The sequence below is a fragment of the Callorhinchus milii genome, unplaced genomic scaffold (genome assembly GCF_018977255.1).
Source record: "Callorhinchus milii isolate IMCB2004 unplaced genomic scaffold, IMCB_Cmil_1.0 Scaffold18, whole genome shotgun sequence".
Lineage (NCBI taxonomy): Eukaryota > Metazoa > Chordata > Chondrichthyes > Chimaeriformes > Callorhinchidae > Callorhinchus > Callorhinchus milii.
In genome coordinates, this window is record NW_024704759.1 from 10,654,005 (window position 1) to 10,676,895 (window position 22,891).

Genomic DNA, 22,891 nt, shown 5'->3' on the forward strand with positions numbered 1-22,891 from the left:
CATCCTCTGTGTTGACATTTCTTCCTAGTTTTGTGTCATCCGCGAATTCAGATGTATTAACTTCGATGTCTTCATCTAGATCGTTGATGTAGATGGTAAATAGCTGAGGCCCAAGGACTGATCCTTGTGGCACTCCACTAGTCACATCCCGCCAATCTGAAAAGGACCCGTTTATCCCTACTCTTTGTTTCCTACCCGTTAACCATTCCCCAATCCACGTTAATATGCTCCCCCCAATTCCATGGGCCCCTATCTTTTGGACTAACCTTTTATGCGGCAGCATATCGAATGCCTTCTGGAAGTCCAAATAGACCACATCCACTGATTCACCCTTATGTAGTTTACTCGAAATACCCTCAAAAAATTCTATGAAATTTGTCAAACATGACTTCCCTTTTTTTAAAGCCATGTTGACTTGGCCTAATTATAATGTGCTCCTCTTAATACAGTACTACCACATACTTAATCAATGATTCTAAAATGTTTCCTATCACTGATGTGAGTCTAACTGGCCCATAGTTCCCCATCTTTTCCTTTCCATCTTTTTTAAATAGTGGTGTGACATTTGTGATCTTCCAATCCATGGGGACTCTTCCAGAATCCAAGGAATTTTGGAAGATCAGACACAAGGCCTCCACTATCTCATAAGCTCCTCTTTTAAAACCCTGGGATGCAAGCCATCCAGACCGGGGGATTTGTTACTTTTTAGTCCTAACAGTTTCCCGAGCACCAATTCTCTACTAATGAAAATTTCCCTAAGTTGCTCCCCGTGGAGTGTCACCCCAGTTCCAAGTGGAGTGCTTGGAATATCTCCAAGGACAATTGCAGAGGGAAGTGGAAACTTTCCTAAAGTTCAAAAAGGAATAGTATTCCCATTTCACAGCAATGACATCCCTCATCATGGCGAGCACAGGAAAAACATGATCAAAAATAATCCTTGCATTTGATATAGTGCTTCTCATATCTTCTAGACGTCTCAAAGCGCTTCACAGAATAGACTGTAAAGTGAATTGCCTGGATATTTATGGGCAAAATACAGCAGCCAATTGCACACAGCAACTTCCCACAGTCATGGATTGAAGTGACCAATTTATTATTGTTTTCTTTTCTTGAGGGATTATTATCAGGCGTGTGGAGTAAGTAAACTGTCCCAAGGTTTCATTCTGCCCGGAATCGAACCCAGGTCTCTCGCTTGCAAAGTGAAATGAAAAAATGCGAAATGAAAAAATGAAAAAAAATGAAATGGAAAAAAAATGAAAAAAAATGAAATGAAAGCGAGTGCTCTAACCACTGAGCTACAGGACTCCTCATAAAGTTATAACGTTATTAAAAAGTCAAATTTCCAAACTGTAAAAAATATATATTTAAATATATAATTCTATCCCCTGGCAGTACAACAGACTGCGAGGGAAGAAAAACATTGAATAACTGAGTCAGCAAATGTACTGCTTTCAAAGAAACCTTGTTCATTCATTAACCAGAAATAATCCACACCTAAAAAAATGCAAATATGTTTTATCAGCAATCCAATACGCTATTCTGTGGAAGGGGTGTGACATAAATCCAAGTTGTTAGCATAAAACCTGATCTGACAGACGGGCTATGTCGAAAACAATTTTGTGCTGATAACAATTACACAGTTATTGATTTATTCTCTCTGTCAAAGGGGATATTTGCTTCCAGGTGAAAAGACACAGTTTATATTCAGTCTGTGCACTGGCTGCAACCAAACAAGACAGCAGTATGGGGATGGGAATCATCTTGTTTTTCCTGATGACAGTAAGTAATATTTTAGTATATTTTGAAGGAAAATACATTAGCCTCAAAATGCTCTTGTTAAGACTCTTTCAACATTGTTGCAAGATATCCACAGCAATATTAATAATAATCCTTGCATTTAATATAGCCACTGTAATGTCAAAATGTTGTCTCAGTGTGCTTGATAGTTAATCACGGTTGGTTATAAATTTGTTGTGAAAAACAGTAATCATCATAATAATCTTTGGTGTCAATAACATTGAGCACATTTGAAAGTGCTTCACAAAATTTCTGTGAAGAGTCATGACTGTGTGCAATGGAATTTCAATCTAACGAGGTGTTGCAGTGATTGAGAAGATACACATGAGGACAACGGAATGATTGAGGGTTGGAAGGACTAGATTATCAGATTATCAGATAGATAATCATGTTCACGCTGCAAAAGAGAAGGTTGAGAGGTTATATGATGGCTGTGTTAAGACTCTAAAGGGTCAAGATAATGTGGAACAAGAGGTTGGGGCTCACTCTTAAAGGGGGAGTAATTCAGAAGGAAATTAGTGGAAACATTATTTCAGTGAGCGAGTGGTAAGTCTATGGAACAAACTCCCTAGGGAGATGGTGGAAGCAGAAGGCCCTGATTCATTCAAATTAGATAGATTTCTTTCAGAAAATAATATTTGGGCATACAGTGTATGAGTAATTTGAAACATGATGTATGGGAAGTGTATTATGCTTTGGAAAACAAGCAACTTTGGACCTATGGATCTCAAAGATTCCACCACTGGCAGGTTTTCCTCACCTCATGCCTGAGTCTGTCGTAGACGAATCAATAGAGATTGATCGAGAAGGGCATATTCAACAACAACAATAACAACTTGCAAGTTAGCCTCTCCGAGCACTTAAATTCAGACAGGGTTCACCCTCTTTTGCTTGCCACTGAAGGCACCTGACACAAATCCAATCTAATGGTCCACTGCCAGATCTGGCCGGACGCGGTCAAAATCAGCTCAGTGATACATTCGGGTTCATTGTCCTCAGCCGGCACCTGCCAGAAAAGTTCACCCGTTGAGTTCGCTTGTGATGGTCAGCACAGTGAATCTCACCTGTGCGTAAGAGGATTATGAGCTCCTGGCAACAGGTACACCTTCAGCCCTCTGGGGGTTGGGATCTGTATTGCAGTACTTCCGATCTGAGGAGTGTGACCTGCCCTTACACAGAGGAAGAGGAGATACTGGAATGCAAAGATCACTTGATCAGTTGGTCACTAGGCTTTACTGGAGTGGGGAGGGGTGGGGGGAGGATGGGGGCTTGTCTTCATGGACCCCCCTCGTTGCCTAGTGGAACACATATCAGTCTAATTCCTGGGTGAGTTTGCTCACCAATACAAAAACTTTTTATTTTTTTGCTTAATGAAACGGTTTGTTCCAATTAACCTTTTCTGTATGCCATTTGCTGTAATTTAGAGATTAACTTTGGGCGAGGGGAGATGATTCCCTGATTTTACACACTTCATGCACCTTGTATTGTGGTGGAAACACAGTTTTATTTGTCGGAACCAGGCTTGAGAAGTTGGAGAGTAGAAAAATATATTCCAGTTTTCCTTGTCAGCATCTGACATCAATGGCGATATAAGTTAGCTCAGTTGGTCTCTAAAATCCTTGTTAGCCTTGTAATGGAGCACAGTAAAACACATACACAAGTCTTCAAATAAAACTATGCAATTGACCATTTTATTAGTAATGTTTCAGATTGCAATTCTGGAATTACACTTTAAACATATCAAATTAGTGACAGAAAGTTTAGAAAATTTAGAAAGGTTTGAATTCAAGCAATTGTTTCAAAGTAAATAACCAAGTTGCACATATATTTTTTGAAGCTAGTTGCTAGTTGCATAATTATTTCCAAACTAGTAAACTAAATTATCGATAGCGCTGCCTTTTCAGGAAAGTGTTATAAGTGATGAATAAATTGCAATTTTATTGCCATTTAATTATTGGCAATGATATGCATGGTTTTCAAGACAATATCCACTTGGAGATGACGACAAAGGTATAATTTTGCATGATACAACGTTGTAATGATTGTACAGAAAGAATTAATAGGTGCAATATTAACTTAAAAGATTTCAGTCAAGCTGTTTGAAAGAATATAGAATACAGCAGCTGTGAAAATGTTTATTTTGGCTTGGTTCCCATCGGCAGCTTACAGCAGTACGGCAGAAATGGAGTTATTTAAACGCGATTGAAAAAGTAAACCCAGAATGATACTTTAAGATGCACCAAGACAGTAGAATAGGACTTTCAAAAATTCCAACTTTCACCATTCTACTTATAATCCTAAATAAAACTTGCCTTTGATATTAAATGTCAGGAAAGTGCTGTCTCAAAACTTTACAGCAAAGTGCAGTGACTGCATTTTGTAGGCAAAGGCCCATTTGCCCACAGAAATGTCCCACAAACATGAGAGGAATAACCAATTTTATCTGCGGTATTGTTGGCCAGCACATTTTAAGATTAGCACCAATTTATGCTAATACACACATGGTGCCTCAAATACAACCTTACATTCATGCGTATTGTTGCTGCTCAGTGATAATAAATTGATCATTCCTTTGAGCTCTGAGATCAGAAAGGTTTAACAACAGTGTATTCTGTCTAGATTCTACACTGGGGTTTCGAGATAATCCCAGTAACTATTTATTTTCAATTTAATTGTAGCATAGAATTACTATTGTTTGCTTGACTTTCTAATTCAAGGATTATTATTTCCTCCCTCCAAGGGTACTACGGTGATATGTTCCATCCACAATGAAAAGGACATTCAGCCTGTTCAGGTATGTATGACTTTCTGCTGACTCACCTTAGAAACATTACCTTTCCTATTACTATATTATTTGTTTATTCATTCTCATAACATGTTCAATACCTAACTAGCACCCCAGCAATGTGCAAGGCTGCTATATCCTCGAGAGGATACAGAGGAGGGCAACCAGAATGATTGAGGGAATGGAGGGTCTAGACTATGAGGAGAGACTAAGTAAATTGGGCATGTTCACCCTGGAAAAGAAAAGATTGAGAGGAGATTCTATCTTTAAGATTCTAAAGGGGATAGACAGTATAGATCATGACAGACTGTTTCAACTTGTCCAGAATAGTAAAAGGAATGGACACGGCCTGCGACTGAAGGGCAGTAAATTCAGAACAAATCTACAGAAACACTATTTTAGTGAGCGAATAGCGAACCTGTGGAACAGGCTCGTTCGGGAGATGGTTGAAGCAGGAAATGCTGATTCCTTCAAACACAGATTAGATAGCCTTCTTTTAGGAAATAACATTATGGGATATAGTACATAGGTAATTCGGGACATATGTGCATGCGACTGCCAGGAAAGTGGAAGGAAACCTAGATGGACCTTGGACTTTTTTCATCCAGCATTTCTTGTGTTCTTATGCTAATGTAGATGTTCTATCAAAGTGGTATGACACAATCTTGTGTGCGATTTCCTCATGTAACAAACTTTGATTTAATATAATGTTTCTCCCAAATAAGGGAAGTGTTCTCTTTACTCTATACCATTGGTGTAAGGCAAGGTGGTCCAACTGAGGCCTATGGACCACATCCGACCTGAAGACCGATTTCAGTCAGCCCACCCCACCCTCCTACCCTTTATTTCATCTGGCCCACTTGTTAGATGTTTTATTATGTTTCTGGAAGGGAAACACAAAAATATTACTTATGCAGTCCACGGAAATTTCTCAAATAGGGCATCCAACCCTCAGCAGTCAAAAGGTTGGACCACCCTGGTGTTAGGGTGTTATTCACAAACCAAGTGTTTATTTTAGCTCAAGTCTAATCAACCAGAAGTGACTCCCACTTTGCTTCCAGTTGGACATGTACAAAACCTTAACTGTTTCCCAGGCATCAGAGAAATTATGCCAAGTTTGCTTAAATCATTGATTAGGCTGTGACTGGAGTATTGCATCCAGTTCTGGGCACCTCACATCTGGGAGGATTTGAATATGGATAAGGTTAAATAACAAATAGCTTTGTTTTAGGACCCGATACCACAAAATGCTGAAGAGCCAAAGCCTATTCGCTTAGTCCGTAAGAAGAGAATGTGGGTTCTGGTGCCTTTCTCTATTGTGGAAGAAGAGGAATGTGATTATCCTAAATTTGCGGTAAAGGTAAGTCCATTTAAAACTTTCGAAAGACGCCATTTAGGGATTTAGGTGGGAAAGTTCCAAAATTCCAACTTTCCAATCATTCTACTTATAATAATAAATAAAAGTTGCCTCTGATATTAAATGTGTGGAAGGTGCTGTCTCATAGCCTGTCTCAAAGTGTAGTGACTGCATTTTGTAGGCGAACGAGGCAGCCAATTTGCCACACAAACATGAGAGGAATGATCAATTTTCTCTGTGGTATTGTTGGCCAGGACATTTTAAGATCAGCATGAGTAACTACACATCCTGCTCCAAATACAATTCTGTCACAAAGTATTCTGTGCAGATTCTCCATTGGAGTTTGGCTTGCAGGGTTTTGGGCTTTGTCTTGCAGGGTTAATGGGAACAGAGTGGAGTCCTGTAGCTCAGTGGTTAGAGCACTCGCTTTGCAAGCGAGAGACCTGAGTTCAATTCCAGGCAGAGGGTGAAACCTTGGGCAAGTTTCCTTACTTCACACAGAGCCTAATAATAATCCCTCCAAAACCAAAAACAATAAAAATTGGTCATTTTCAATCTACGACTGTTTGTGGGACATTGCTGTGCACAATTGGCTGCCGCGTTCGCCCACAAATATACAGTCAATTCACTTTACAGTGTGTTCTGTGAAGCGCTTTGGGACGTCCTCCTGACGTGAAAAGCGCTATATCAAATGCAAGGATTATTATTATTAATATAACAACAAATGTACATTACCAAACCTGCTCGGAGTGACTGGTTCTACCCCTTAAATCCTGCCAATGAGACAGGCTGGTCCAAGGTAACTATTGAGAAAACTTTTCCTTTTGGCAGATCAACCATCAGGACACAAAAGACCAAATCATCAAGTTTAAAATAAGTGGCCCTGGAGTGGACATGCCACCAGAAATGGGCTTGTTTAAACTTGAAAAAGACAACGACTTGGTCATCACTCGCAAAGTTGATCGAGAGAAAGTAAAGGAATTTAAGGTAAGCATCTGGCATCTTGTCTGGCATCTATGTGTCATTATTAAATGTACATTACCAAACCGTTGTTCTACTTAATAATATAGCTTGATAATTTTGTTGTCTTACATTCATAATAAAGGCGCAGAGTCCAAGCAAAATATATCTTTTTTCTAATTTCCTCACGATGTGACTTCACTTCTGAATTGGGACTGCTATTGCACCTTATTTCAGAAGCTAGCCACAGAAGTACGATTTTGTTTTTATTTTGCCTTAGTTGAAAGATGTAATCTTTCCTCTATGCTCATTGAAAGCAACTGAGATCACCAGGAACCAGCAAGTAAATTATGTACTCCACAGTGATATTTAAAATAAAATATGTACAATGTTGCCTTCATTAACAAAGTCCTGCAAACAGCCATGAAAGTGAATAAACAATTTTATCTGGGGGATTGTTGGCCACGATATTGGGAAAAACTCCCTTTTTTTTGAATAGCACCAATGGGATCATTAACATCTACCTGTCGAAGCAGATGAGACTTCAGTTTAATTTATTGCAAAAGACGGAACCTTTGCAGCCCGCACCCCCCGAGCACTGTGCTAGAGCATCAGTCTAGATTGTGAGAGGGGCTTGAACCCCAAAAATGTTTATCTTAGAGGCGAGAGTACTACTAAATGAGCCAAGTAATAAATGGATCATCAGGATTTCTGGTAGGACTTGGAGAACACATTGATTCCAGTATAAACAAAATGCAAAATACTGACATTGATTCCAGTCCTTGTTTCTCTCAATTTATATCCAGGTGAAAGTTGACGCCATGAATAATGGAAACATCGTCAGTAAAAGTATGACCTTTCATGTTAAAGTAAAAGACATTAATGATAATAAACCGACCTTCAATCAATCATTCTATACAGTCAATGTTCCTGAAAACACTCTTGTTGGTGAGAATTTATTCTGAGACCTGTTTTTATCATAAAAATAATAATCATTGCATTTGATATAGCACTTTATCATATATTCAAGACTTCTCAAAACGCTTCACAGAATATACTGTAAAGTGAATTGACTATATTTTGTGGACAAAACGCCCACAAAATATACAGTCAATTCTATATAAAAATTTCAAATACATTTTAAATCTATAACTAATTAAAGATCACAAGTTCAGTCTGGATAAAGAAAGCCCTTTGGTCCATCTGATCTCATCCCTGAAAAATACCCACCCTACCATCCCTTCAACACTGCATCAAGCTGCTTGTTAAATGAGCCTCCTGGCAATCTGTTCGAGTTCTTGATTACTCTCTGAATAAAGAAAAATAATGCAATTTCCCTTTAAAAATTCTAAGCTTATGTTCTTTTGTTCCACTGACTTGATACAGCCTAAAGTATGTATTAGGGTTTACTTTGGCTAGAACCTGAATACAAGAACTGAATACAAGAAGATTTGTATGAACGTACATTAACATGGGGGTCAAAATAGCCACGCAACTAAACATATCTGTTCTTTATTTAAGAACCTGATTAAATTTATTTGGAAATACAGCACAGCCTCATTATAATACACTCCTTTATGAAACCCAGTTTCAATTATAAAGCAGTTAGAATGTGCATCCTATTCACTACACATGCCTATAGCCAGCCGGCATTTTTCCTGCTCACTGACCACTCGTGCACTAAAAATGGCTGAGTTCTGGGTAATCAGGTCTTTCCCGACGTCCATTCCTGCTTTGTGCACTTGCGGCTTGAAGGAAGTGATCCCAGTAGTGACCCAATTACTTGCAGTTTCTCTGCATTTACTTGTAAAAACAGCTATTGTGCCTTGATGGATCCCAAGCACCACATTATAACGGGGTTCCACTACACTGTAATTTTGAAGCACTTTCTGTAGGAAATTCTACAGCTGCATTTCTCCCAATCCGTTTGTTGCACATTAAGAGCACATGTCAACGTACCCTGGTCCTAAGCCTCAATACCTGTGTTAAGCCTTGGTAAAGATGTTCCAACACAATTAATAATATTAGTAATAATAATAATAATAATAATAGCATGTTACAAGTGACTAAGGGAAAATAAAACAGGAAGTTCCAATTAATTGATGCGAATTGTAATTAGCAACTTTAACACACGTTACACATTAAATAATGGTCATTAACACCATAAATGCATTGAATGTTCTGTGTTTTTATCAGGTAAAAATTTTTTCAAAGTTAACGTCACGGACGCAGATGAGGAAAACAACCCCAATTCGCAAGTTTCATATCGGTTGGATCCTCATGCACAATCATCTGAATATTTTAGCCTTGATGAGTTCGGATCAATGAGTCTTAAACGCTGCCTGGATTATGAGGTATAACATATGTGTGAAGAGTTTGGTATGGTGCCTTTCATGTCGAGAGGATGCCTCAAAGCACTTCAAGGATATACTGTAAAGAGTAGTGACTGCATTTTGTTGGTGAATGCAGCAGCCAATTGGCCTTCAACAATGTCCCCAAAATAGCCCTAAAGTTAATGACCAATTTTATTTGGCAGGGACACTGGAAGAAACCCCTACTCTTTTCGAATAGTGCTTTAGCATCTTTGACATCACAAGTGCCATATCAAATACAAGCATTCTTATTAGAGTAGCTGTACAGTGAACACTACATGTAATGCATCTCTACTGTTAAATAACATTAGAATTGGTTCAATTGTATTATATATATATACACAACAACAACTTGCACTGATATAGCGCCCTCCACACAGGATAGCGTCTCATAGCGTCACAGAACAGTGGTGGAGCCACACACACACATATAATGAAAGTAATAAAAGTTGTAATTTAATCTCATGTGTTAATCTCAGGTGCATGTATGTTGAGTTGTACAGAAATTAATAAACTGCCTTAAGCAGTAAAATATTTGATGGTTACAAGCCAGTATTTATTCAAAGTCTTCTCTCTCCCCATTATTTTGTTCTTGATATTTTCAATCTTTCTTGATTGAATTAAACATTTGAAACACATTTTTTGTTCATTGTTCTAAATTGGTGTATTTTATGTTTTAGAAGGTTAAATCTTACACTATTATTGTTCATGCAAATGACCATGGAAGTCCAAAGTTGTCCTCCTCCGCAACTGTGAACATTATTGTTAAAGCTGCTAATAAGCATCTCCCTGTTTTTACGGAAACCAGTGTAAGTATTTATTTCCATGCACGTTGTTGTAATCCTGTCCTGCTATAATATGCTTTATTATTATTTCATTAAAGCCCTATTTCTTCCAACGTTTACAGACAAATTGCAGTATAAATCCTGTTTGCAGTTCATAATCTGAAAGTGAATCACACTACAGAACGCCGACTGAAATGATCTGGAAAAAGTGTTTTTGACAGGAAACTGTGGAGTTCTGTCATGTCGTAGTCCCTTTAAAAATTCTCAGACACCCAATCGATAACCCAGAGGTCTTTCATGCTGATGCTTTTATAATGCTATTCGTGGATTGGGTTAAAACACACACAATCAGCTGATCTCGGAGTTCCACGCATGTGATGAACTAAGCATGAGCAAAACTCTGAAATCAGTGTTAATTTGTCATCACTCTGGATGGGCAGCTGCATGGAACAGGAAGTATGTGTCAGGCATGCCCTCTCTTTATAAATAGAATGCAAAAAAAAATTACTGAGGTTGGGTCCTTTTAGAGAAGTTAGCACATGTGCAGTGCTCTCCTCACCTCAGGGCATTATTGTCCAGGAGCACTTAGAACTAATGTCACTAAACGTTTGCAAGACAAGTTGCTGCATGAAACAGAAATGACGTGCGTGTCCTGAAACATTTATGTACATTGTGAAAGCAGTGTGGGAGAAACAGGAGCAGGAGTTAGCCATTTGTTCCCCTTGAGGCAATGCCCATTTGCTGCCTTTTCTCCATATCCCTGTTACCATTGCCAAGTGTCTATCTTTCTTTATAACCTCCCAGTTAGTTCTGCATCTACGGCCTTCCAAGTGCCGAGCATCAAACATTCTCAAAACCACTTATGCGAAGAAATGTCTTCTGATTTCACTTTTAATAGGTTTGATTCTAATTTTAAGACTAATACACAATCAATTCACTGTCCAGTATATTCTGTGAAGCGCTTTGAGACGTCTCAAAGATGTGATAAGGCGCTATATCAAATGCAACGATTATTATTATTATTTCATGACTGTTTGTGCGCAATTGCTTCAAATTTAACCTGTGCAAAACATGAAAGGACCCCTTTAGGATATCCGTGCAAAGCTGTGCATACCTGTCACCCCCATCCTCTCTGGGCTCCATTGGCTCCCAGGGGATTAACTTTACAATTCTCACTCTCACCTACAAATCCCTTCACATTTGCGCCTCCCGACTGCTTTGATCTACTTCAGCTTCACTCTCCTGCTCATCCCCTCCAGATGGCAAACTTTAGTATTCCTCGACCCCTCTGCGTTTACAAAAGTTGCATCTCTAACACCTGCTTATCACAATCTTTAGTTCACAGCTAAAGTCTCTGAAAATGATACAAATGTGGTTATACGACGATTAAGTGTTACTGACGCTGACCTTCCCCACACACCGGCCTGGCGAGCAAAGTATAGTATCGTAGAAGGCAACGAAGGAGGATACTACAAGATTGAAACTGATGCAAAATCAAATGATGGAATTCTAACGCTTATAAAGGTAAGCATTCAAGTCGTTGGGAGGATTTAATCAGTTACCATAGAGAATGATAGCCAAAGACTGCTGACCACTTTACACTCGGAGAACAACTCCGGAATTCAGCAATTGTTGAAAGGAACTTATAGAAAATTGGTTTCATAATTGAGGCTGAATTTAAGAATTCGTCCAATTCTTTTCATGGCTCACAATCCCCGAATAGAATTGATCGTTCGCTTTGTGGCTGTTTGCGGGGCATTGCTGTGAGCGGAGCGCTGTTTAAGTGCTCCGAGTTGCAGCTCTGCGTGAAGGGCACTCTGTTCATGCAAGTCGCTATTGGTGTTAGCAAATTAGGTGTTGCGTTTACCTACAAATACACAGACTGTTCACTCTGCAGTATTTCCTGTGCAGCACTGTGAGATATTTTGCCGATGCAATCAGGCGCTGCGAGGATTATTCATTTCAATTCTGGGTGGATACTTTAAAATGTTACATAAACAGAATAAATCTAGACACAGGTGGGGATGTCAGAATTTGGATATCCAAAACTGATCTGCCTGTCCAGTAGCTATTGTGGGTTGGGAGTGATAGACGGAAATTCAATTGGATGACTGATGGAGAGTTCACTGAAAATGCACTCAGCTCGATATTCATATTCCCAAATTTCAAATAAAAAAAACAAGCAGATAGCAATATCATGTGAAGCAGGAGACTGGTAAACAAGTGTGGTCATCAGTTAAAAAGTGAAGAGTATTCCCACTGTTAGCGTTAACATCTACCCTCCTGGGTACCTTGTGGAAAAAAGCGTTTACTATTGAGCTGGCTGAGCCGATAGCATTCAGTGCAGATTTGTTCTTATCTATTTACAGCATTTGGATTTTGAAGCTGGTCACCAAAATCAGCTGAAGATTACTGTTGAGAATGAAGAACCGTTTCGTACTTGTCTACCTACTTCGAGGAGAGGAGATGAGTTTGCACGTGTAGCAGTCATTGTGAACGATATGAATGATGCCCCTGTAGTCAATCCTCCCGAAATACGTATAGTCAAAATGGAAGGTCTCAGCCCGGGAAATGAATTGGTTACATTTACTGCTACCGATCCCGATACATTATTTAAAAACAAAATCAGGTAAGAAAAACGAATGAATATGAATCAAACAATTTCGAACCCATATATTAGAAGGGTGACTTTTGTTTTAGTATTTTATTGCATTTAGCCTTCCTACATCTTTTTCCTTTGTAAATGATCAGTGCAAGCACTTCATTTCCTCTCTCCCAACAAAAGGTTGTAAGAAAACAGGATGCAAATTGCCGAACGTTTCTTTAAACAAAACTAAACAAAATTGATATCTGTTAGATTAAAAGCAAAAGGCATATACTTTGCAGGCATGACATAGAAATAGTCAACTCCTCCCTAGGAAATTTTACAAGTCCAAAAATGATCATGTTTCTAAAAAATAATAGTAGATTGAATATTATTGCCTGTATCTCTCTCGTAGAAGTTCTCAGAAGTTTGTTTGTTTGTCAGAATTTCTATTTACATGTCGCCCACAATAATACTTTCAATGTTGTGGAAAGTGTTTCTGCTTACATATAACTGATCCAGAGTTTGTCCGACATTTAAGTTAATTGGCAAAAGAACCATAGGGGAGATGAGGAGAATTTTTTTTTACCTGGAGAGTTGTTACTGGAATGCACTGCCTGAAAGCATGGTTTCTATAGTAGCTTTCAAAAGGGAATTGGATAGGTACTTGAAAAAGAAAAAATTGCAGGGCTAATGGGGTAAGAGCGAAGGAGTGGGATTAGTTGGATAGCTCTTTCAAAGAGTCGCCACAGGCACGATGGGCTGAATGGCTTCCTTCTGTGCTGTAAGATTCTATGATTTAATATTCATCAAAATTACACAATCAGCAAGATGAATATCTACCCGTAAACTGTAACTTGTTGATGATTACTCGGTGAGGAACAACTTACTATCTGTAAAATGCGTGATGTAAGGGAAGTGATTTAGTAAATGACTTTTGTTCAAAAGATTCGTCATTGCGTATGATCCTGATGGTTGGGTTACCGTGGATGAAGAGACGGGTATAGTGACAAATGTACAAAAACTGGACCGAGAATCGCCTTATGTGAAGGACGACATTTATAAAGTTATTGTGCATGCAGTTGACGATGGTAAGTCCTTTTATCTTTAGTATCTATTAAATGAAATAAAATGTTTGTGTTTGTTAATTTGTTGTTGTTGATTGTGGTAAGGATGTGAGAAAGACAACTGAATCACTTCTAGCACCAGGAGTCAAGTGCAAGCGGTTGAGCCAGATAGAGAGGCAAACCTGTTTTGCTCAGCACAACAAGAATTAATCTTAAAAGACTGGGTTACACTACACGCCTTAAATAATTGATTAATTTTCCTTTTCTTCTTCGAAGTTTGCAAATGATTGTAGGAATATATTTCTGCAGCACCCCCCTCCAACACCCCCTCACCCCAAAAATTCCTTCAGAAAACCAACTTCAAAATTCAGACTGAATTCAACAATTTGCCCAACTCTGGACGCTCTAAAATGCAAATTCAAGAGAGTAAATCGAGAGCCAGTTGGAATTTCTCCCCTTTGATGTCTTAACTGTGTCATCTATTAGAGCCAATAACCGTCAAGCTTCCATTTAATGCAGTGGCTAATCCCTTTTTCTCTCTCCAGCTGCACCACCACTCACAGGGACCGGCATTTTAAATATTTTGCTGAGAGATGTTAATGACCACAAACCATATTTGATATCTTCGTACAAAGAGATGTGTGATGAAGGAGATATGAGGCAGGTCATACTGACAGCAGCAGACAATGACATGCCTCCATACAGTAGCCCATTTACCTTTGAGCTTTTGGACGATGAACACAACGCGAAGGAGAAATGGAAATTAGGCAAAACGACTGGTGAGTTGTAACTGATTGTCTTTTTCAGGTTTATTTGATACCTGAGCCTCAGATGAGTTTTGAATAGTTAATCAATCGGATTAATGGTCAGTCAACCCCTCCCTCCCTTTGCCTGCCCTAAGACCTATCTTTTCAACCACGCTTTTGGCCACATTTTCCCCATCTTGGACGTCCAGTCATCTGTGCAAAGCGCTTTGAGACACCTTGCCATTGTGAAAGGCGCGATATAAATGTAAACCGTTGTTGTTGAGATGATTTACTAGAAATATATCATATGTAATGCATCTGTACTTAGTTATGTACAAGCAGCCTAATATTTATCAAATGCATTTTGTTGTCACGTCAGATAACACTGTTGAATTTATGAGGATGTCAGAAGTTCCTATTGGAAACTACACCATATTTTTAAATGTTCGTGATCAACAAGGCTTGAGTAAACGGAACTTTCTCAATCTACGGGTCTGTCACTGTGATGATAAAAACGCCTGTCCTGATGCAATGCAACCAACAGCTAGGTTGGCTAGTCATGCGATAATTGTTCTCTTTGTTGGCTTCTTGCTTTTATTAAGTAAGTATACACAGTCATGGGCACAGACATCACTGGGACTCTGTGGGAAATATAGTAGGAAAATAATAACATTCGGTTTTCAAACTATTTAAACACAAATTCAATATTATGTTTAAAGTTATTTTGATCGCAAATTGTCTGCTGGACAAATAGCCCAGCACTATGGTGACATGTGCATACTTCCATTAACCAGATAGATTCCCATTTGGATTCTTTAATAGGAAAACCCATTGGTAATCACTCTATATTAGACCCCATTGATGTTTCTTTAAATTATATCCTTTTTAATCAAAAAAATGCAGTAAATGTTTTTTTGAATATTCACAATTTTAACTTCTCTTGATTTCTTGCATTATTTTCTGTTTCTAATACAGAGAAGAAAGCATTAGTTTTACAATAACCATCCAGGCTTTCTACAGCCTTTAACATGCTTATTTTAGAAGTCAAAAAGTTTGTTTTAATGCAACTTGTGGGAGAAGATATCAAGAATGGTTCTAATTCACTTTGCCTTTTTTTGTAGTTAGTTTGCTCTGTTTGCTCATCTTCATGAATAAAGAGCATTTTAAGCCACAAAAGAGCTACCAAGAACCCAAGGGCTCACTAAAAGAGTATAATGAAGAAGGAGGTATTCCTGTGGATAACGTAAGTGACTTCACAGCACTTGAAACAATCTGATTTACTTGTAACAGACACTAATATTTGTTAAACAATGTAATAAATAGGGAGGAATGCCACATGGATTTAGCTTTAGCCAATGTATACAGTATACATTCATATAGCACACTTTTCATACCAGGAAGATATCTCAAAGCAGTTCACATTGCTGGATGTGCACCAAAAATCCATGTTTTAAATCATGCCTTGAAAGTGGGGAGGGAAGGATTGAGTTGGAGGGACTCCAGGATGAAGTTCCACAGGTTGGCTGAAAGTCCACCCGCTGGTGGTGAGGTGGGACAGAGCAGGGGACGTAAGGCAGGCCATTGTTTGCTGAGCGTAGAGAGCAGTCCGGGTGGTGGTGTTGATGGAGGCCACCGGGATAGGGTGGTGTAGGCGGAGGGGAGGGAAGACTGTAGAGGGATTTGAATGTGAGAATGAGGAACTTACTAAATTCAATTGACTGAGGTTGGGGAGCCAGTGGAGTCAAAGGAGAATGGGGGGATTGGAATGAGGGATAGTGTGCAGTTTGGGGAGGTCATGAGCAGAGCAGCAGTGTAGAGTTTTAGATCGCCCAGAATTTGGCAAATTGTTGAATTCAGTCTTAACTTTGAAGTTAGCTCTTTGTAATTCTTAAAAGACTTACAAAACACTGTATTCAAAATCAAAGCCTTATTGAAGAATCAACAAATTCTGTATGCTTCAAAATGCTCTAAATCTCTACCCAGGTATTTTTTTCCCCCAATAATTCCCCAAAACATATTTTTGTGAAAGGGGAACCAATAAATTTACTGTTTCAGTGAAATTTGGTGAAGTTTATTATGTTTTCAAGGCAGCAACCCATTAAGTCAATATAAGCTGATGGCAGAATCTTAAAGGGGGTGAAGGAACAGAGAGACCTGGGGGTTCATATAAGTAAATCTTTGAAGTGGCAGGTAGATAATAATAATAATCCTTGCATTTGCTATAGCGCTTTTCACGTCTTCTAGACGTTCTCAAAGCGCTTCACAGAATATACTGTGAGGGAGAATAATTATAGTAGTGTCATAACTAACTAGCCACACAGAACAGATTGATTATTTAAAGAGTTAGCTGGGGTGGAGTGCAAAGTAAACTATCTTTTATTAAGTCCAGGCACTCCCCAGCTTCTTCCTTAAAAAAAGTTGCATATTATTCAGAAATCTGCAGTCTTCTCTCACAGCAGGTTCACCAAACCTCTTGTCCCCATCCTCACTCATTCCACTGGCTCCCCATGCCCCAGCGAATCAAATTCAAAATCGCCATCCTCGCATTGAAGTGTACTGTACCCTTTGTGACCTATAATAAAATAAAAATAATCCTTGCATTTGATATAGCGCTTCTCACGTCTTCTCGACGTCAAAAGCGCTTCACAGAACACACTGTAAAGTGAATTGACTGTATATTTGTGGGCAAAATGCAGCAGCCAATTGCGCACAGCAGTGTCCCACAAACAGTCGTGGATTTATTATTGTTTTTCTTTTCTCTTGAGGAATTATTACCAGGCATGTGGAGAGAGGAAATTTACCCAGGGTTTTGCCCTGCCAAGAATCAAGCCAAGGTAACAGATAAAGCTGTTAAAAAAACATACAGGATACGAGGCTTTATAAATAGGGACATAGAATACAAAAGTAAGGAAGTTATGATGAACCTTTATAAAATACTGGTTAGGCCTCAGCTAGAGACTGGGTTCAGTTCTGGGCCCCACACTTTAGGAAGGATGTCAAGGCATTGGAGAGGGTGCAAAGGAGATTTACCAGAATGGTACCAAGAATGAGGGACTTCATTTACCAGGAGAGGCTGGAGAAGCTGGGATTATTCTCCTTGAAGCAGAGAAGGTTAAAAGGGGACTTAATAGAAGTTTTCAAAATTTCGATAGGGTAAACAAGGAGAAATTATTTCTACTGGTGGGTGGGTTGGTAACTGAGGACACCGATGTAAAATAGTTGTTGAAAGAAACAGAGGGGAGGTGAGGAGAATTTTTCACCCAGCGAGTTGTTTGGATCTGGAATGCATTGCCTGAAAGCGTGGTGGAAGCCAATTCAATAATATAATAATAATAATCCTTGCATTTGATATAGCGCTTTTCACATGAGGAGGACATCTCAAAGTGCTTCGCAGAATATGCTGTAAAGTGAATTGACTGTATATTTGTGGGCAAAATGCAGCAGCCAATTGCGCACAGCAGTGTCCCACAAACAGTTGTGGATTAAAGTGACCAATTTTATTATTGTTTTTCTTTTCTCTTGAGGAATTATTACCAGGCGTGTGGAGAGAGGAAATTTACCCAGGGTTTTGCCCTGCCAAGAATCAAACCAAGGTAACAGATAATGCTGTTAAAAAAACATACAGGATACTAGGCTTTATAAATAGGGACATAGAATACAAAAGTCAGGAAGTTATGATGAACCTTTATAAAATACTGGTTAGGCCTCAGCTAGAGACTGGGTTCAGTTCTGGGCCCCACACTTTAGGAAGGATGTCAAGGCATTGGAGAGGGTGCAAAGGAGATTTACCAGAATGGTACCAAGAATGAGGGACTTCATTTACCAGGAGAGGCTGGAGAAGCTGGGATTATTCTCCTTGAAGCAGAGAAGGTTAAAAGGGGACTTAATAGAAGTTTTCAAAATTTCGATAGGGTAAACAAGGAGAAACTATTTCTACTGGTGGGTGGGTTGGTAACTGAGGACACCGATGTAAAATAGTTGTTGAAAGAAACAGAGGGGAGGTGAGGAGAATTTTTCACCCAGCGAGTTGTTTGGATCTGGAATGCATTGCCTGAAAGCGTAGTGGAAGCCAATTCGATAACAACTTTTAAGAGAGAAGTAGATAATTATTTTGGGAGAACAAATTTGCAGGGCTATGGGGAGAGAGCAGGAAAGTGGGATTGAATTGGATAGCTCTTTAAAAAGAGCCGGCACAGACATGATGGTCCGAATGGCCTCCTTCTGTGCTGTATAATTCTATGATTCTGGATCAAATCAGACCCTTCATTCTTAGGACAATTTGTTTTCACTATCAATAAACCATTTCCACTAACCATTCTAATGCCAGGGATTTTAATGCGAAGTACATTCCTGTAAAGTTCTTTGAGACATCTTTCCGACATGAAAGGCACTATACCAACTACAATTTGGATTACCATTATCATAAGTTGCAATTCCACTCCTAGAACTAACAGTCTGTTTCTAAATACATCTAAGTGTTCTATAAAATTAGGTGAATATCATTCATATTATAGCATTTGATCAAGGAAATTATTTAGTTCTTAAATATGTTAAACTCTCTCTTCCAGTTTGATTCCGAATACCATAACAGGAAACAATTGGAAACATTCTTCCAGCAGGTAAGTGATTCGATAAAGCAGAAAAAAAACTGTATTGTCAAAGTATTCATATAATGATATGTTCTACTCACTGTGTTTATTGTGCGAACTATATGGAGTAATTTATTGAATTTGTAGGTATTTATTGATCAATTTATCAATCAATTTATTAATCGACTTATCAATGAATTTATCGATCAGTTTATTAATCTATAGGTCAATTTTTTGGTTTCTGAAGAGATGTTATGTTCTAGGACGTGAAAGATTTTTTAAGAGTCCTATTTAACTGATCAACCGCTTATAATAATCTCTCCACGAGAGGACACTTCCTGTTTACTTAATTCCAGAGAGCATTAGGCAGAGGGTGGCGGGATCCAAGGTTTATGTAGGGGAACTCAAAAGCTCCAATTCTGGGCAATGGAGGAATTAGTGATTTAACTGGAAAGGTTGGGTTCAGGGGAGGTTTTATAATTGGAGAGACACTAAAATGGTATCTCAAAGTTTCTCCAATTTACACACAAGAATTGAAGTCCACACGTCATCAAAACATGCACCAGAACGATCATTAGTGCTATATATGACAGACCATCCATTATTTACCGAGAACAAATAAGTGTTTCAACAAAAGATACCAGGAAACTTTTCCTTCTCCCATATTTCTGTGAATTGAGTGATGAATCCCATACAAATTCACCATAGATCCTGTAGCTCAGTGGTTAGAGCACTCGCTTTGCAAGTGAGAGACCTGAGTTCAATTCCAGGCAGAGGGCGAAACCTTGGGCAAGTTTCCTTACTCCACACAGAGCCTAATAATAATCCCTCCAAAACAAAAACAATAATAAATTGGTCATTTTCAATCTACGACTATTTGTGGGACATTGCTGTGCGCAATTGGCTGCCGTGTTCGCCCACAAATATACAGTCAATTCACTTTACAGTGTGTTCTGTGAAGCGCTTTGGGACGTCCTCCCCACGTGAAAAGCGCTATATCAAATGCAAGGATTATTCTTATTATTCTTATAGTAATTAATATTGCTTCTGCTCATTTAACTTTTCAGAATATTGAATTACACAATAATATGGACGGTGTGAATTACAAGCCTCACAGTTACTTGTGTGAAGTTGAAGATCGCACAGTGCTACATCTTAATTGTCTCAACAAGGCTGAAAGTGTTGTGGAATCCAATTACCTGGACAACACAGGGTCATCATTTGCACCACTTGCAAATGTTTCTCAGCAATATATCAAATGTTGAATTCCACTGGCACAGAAAGGAACTTTTCCCAAACTGAATTACATTCTATGCCACAACAACAACAAATTACTTTCATATTGCAATATCTGGAGGACGTCGCAAAGCTTTGGACAGTCAAGGGTGTGCATCCGAGCTGGGGGTTGGCATCAGGAGGAATGGATGAAGGAGGCAGGGAGGGTCGGTTTAGGAGGGTGACCAAAGGCACGATCGAAGAGGAAGGTCTTGCTAATGCCAGAATGGCAAATTTTACAAATTGCTTTATGAGACTTCCGTGCTCATCTCGTTTCCCCTTCCACCCCCTTCCCCTTGTCTTAATTCATTGGTGGAGGGTTTAACTTATAGTATTTGTTATTTGCAACAAGCAATATGTATGGAAATGTTCCCAAGTGTGTAAAGGAACTGTTACGGGCAAATCTTAACCTTTTTAGAAATTTGTAGCTGGAAATATGGAGTACATATTTTGCTTTAATTTCCTCCATTTATACAAATTAGAATAAGAAAAGTTTGTGTGCTATTCTATATTTACCTTTAGTGTTGCAGTGATAAAAAATTTCAGAATCTATCAAAAAAGGTAATATTTTACCCTTATTATAGTGACGGGAACATTTTAAAGTAAGAATGAGTATAATTTTAATTATCCTTTGTAATTACTGTATATTGTGATTATTTCAAATTATATTGTAATAAATGATTATCTCGAACAAAAGTGTCTGCTTTTCATTAAGAAGAGTCCTGAACAGTTAAATACTATTCATGTAAGGAAGTTTGTCAGTTTTCAAGTATCTCCAGGATATAGTTGAAAACTTTGAGACGATAAAAGATACTTTTTTCATAACATTTTTCCATTCAGATTTCTATTGTGTTGGATCAGAAGTCCCCATTACCAGTTACCAGAAGTCTTCATAAGGACATTCTGCTGATGTGAAAAGTACTGTATAAATGTAGATTTTATTGTATTGTATTGTGTTTGCATGGCTTGAATTTCTTAATAAATTCTTCTAAATAAGTCATCCAGTTAAGAAATGTTGGGAATTACACCCCATAGTAAGAAAAATCATGAACACGGGCACACATCTGACTACTTTTTGGATCTATGAGCAATCCAGCTACTAATAGTAATTGTTGCATGACCTCCCATATATTGAAATAGTGTATGAATATGAATGCACTCGGAACTGAGCCAAGAATTGCCCAATGTAAAAGTTACTTACATTGAGCAATCTGTGGCTCAACGCCCTGAGTGCAATCTATTTTTTCACCCCTCTTAGACAGCAAAACAATCCCACAATTGTATGAGAACTACTGTTCTAACCTGTATTTTCCAGACAGGGAAAACTTGAAGGAAGAAAACCTCAGCAAATTATGCAGATAATTTAAAGTCTTAAAGTTATACTTGAACATCTGTTGTGTTCCTTGATAGCCAAACTAAATAATCCTGGAAACAAAAACAGAGATCGCTGGGAACACTCAGCAGGTCAGGCAGCATCTATGGAGAAAGGAAAGTGAGTCAATGTTCAGGGTCCACAACACTTTGTCTGTTTCAGATTTCCAGCAACTGCAGTATTTTACGTTTTCTAAATAAGCCTTGGGCTGTTTTTCCACTCAAATGATTTTATGGAGACAAAAATTAAATTGGCATCAAGTTGTACAACAGATTTATGTTATACATTGTTTTAATCTGAAGATCATTCTAATGTTATAATAATAATAATAATAATCCTTGCATTTGATATAGCACTTTTCACATCGGGAGGACGTCCCAAAGCGCTTCACAGAACACACTGTAAAGTGAATTAACTGTATATTTGTGGGCGAACGCGGCAGCCAATTGCGCACAGCAATGTCCCACAAACAGTCGTAGATTGAAAATGACCAATTTTATTATTGTTTTTGGTTTTGGAGGAATTATTATTGTTATGTTATTGTTATTGCACAACTTCAAATTGTGATAGATTATCTGACAGAGCCTGTCAAAATGTGTTTTTCTATATGCTGGGGGGAATAATTAGACAAACAGATGAGCTAAAGAAGGAGCTGAAAGGGAGTAGCAGTGGGATTTGCTCATCGCTGAACAGCAGAATTCAGCAGTAATTTTTGATCTTGAAACCTGAAAGATCATCAGGGAACAATACACAGAATTCGCAGGCAGCCCTGCACCATGGTGAGGAGATCCATTCACTCCCTGGCACCTCCCTACCTCTCCGACCTCCTCACTCCCGAATCCACCACCCGGCGCCTCCGCTCGACTGGCACTGGCCTCCTGCTCGTCCCTCGCACCCTCCGCCCCACCATCAGAGGTCACGCTTTCAGCCACTACGCCCCGAAACTTTGGAACACTCTCCCTCAATCCCTCTGCCTTGCCCCCTCTCTCCCCTCTTTCAAGTCCCATCTGAAAACTTTCCTCTTTGACCATGCTTACGGTCACTTCCGTACCACTCCCTCCCCCCCCGGTTCGGAGTCAGGCTCCGCCACTGTTAAGTGCTCTGAGACACTGCCCTGCATGGAGGGTGCTACATAAGTGCAAGTTGTTGTTGTTGAGATTGATGCAGCTGGAAAAAGCTGACACCAATCAATTAAAAGAGTA

General features: G+C 38.9%; 1 protein-coding gene across 1 annotated transcript; it reads left to right on the forward strand.

Annotated features, from left to right (window-relative positions):
- Positions 1-1,596: 1,596 nt before the first annotated feature.
- LOC103190876 (cadherin-like protein 26) lies at positions 1,597-21,005 on the forward strand. Its single transcript, XM_007911788.2, has 16 exons — positions 1,597-1,779; positions 4,538-4,591; positions 5,814-5,942; positions 6,771-6,926; positions 7,706-7,847; positions 9,096-9,253; positions 9,952-10,080; positions 11,395-11,580; positions 12,426-12,685; positions 13,589-13,731; positions 14,253-14,486; positions 14,833-15,054; positions 15,575-15,696; positions 17,978-18,046; positions 19,022-19,072; positions 20,110-21,005. The coding sequence occupies exons 1-16, from the start codon at positions 1,744-1,746 to the stop codon at positions 20,305-20,307; spliced, it is 2,289 nt and encodes a 762-aa protein (XP_007909979.2). The 5' UTR covers positions 1,597-1,743; the 3' UTR covers positions 20,308-21,005.
- The last annotated feature ends 1,886 nt before the right edge of the window (positions 21,006-22,891 follow it).

Bases quoted from the DNA above. Each gene is read 5' to 3' on its own strand.
- LOC103190876 (XM_007911788.2), top strand. From the start codon at position 1,744: ATGGGGATGGGAATCATCTTGTTTTTCCTGATGACA. The intron at 10,081-11,394 runs GTAAGTATTTAT...CACAATCTTTAG, and splicing joins CTGTTTTTACGGAAACCAGT to TTCACAGCTAAAGTCTCTGA. The intron at 19,073-20,109 runs GTAAGTGATTCG...TTAACTTTTCAG, and splicing joins TGGAAACATTCTTCCAGCAG to AATATTGAATTACACAATAA.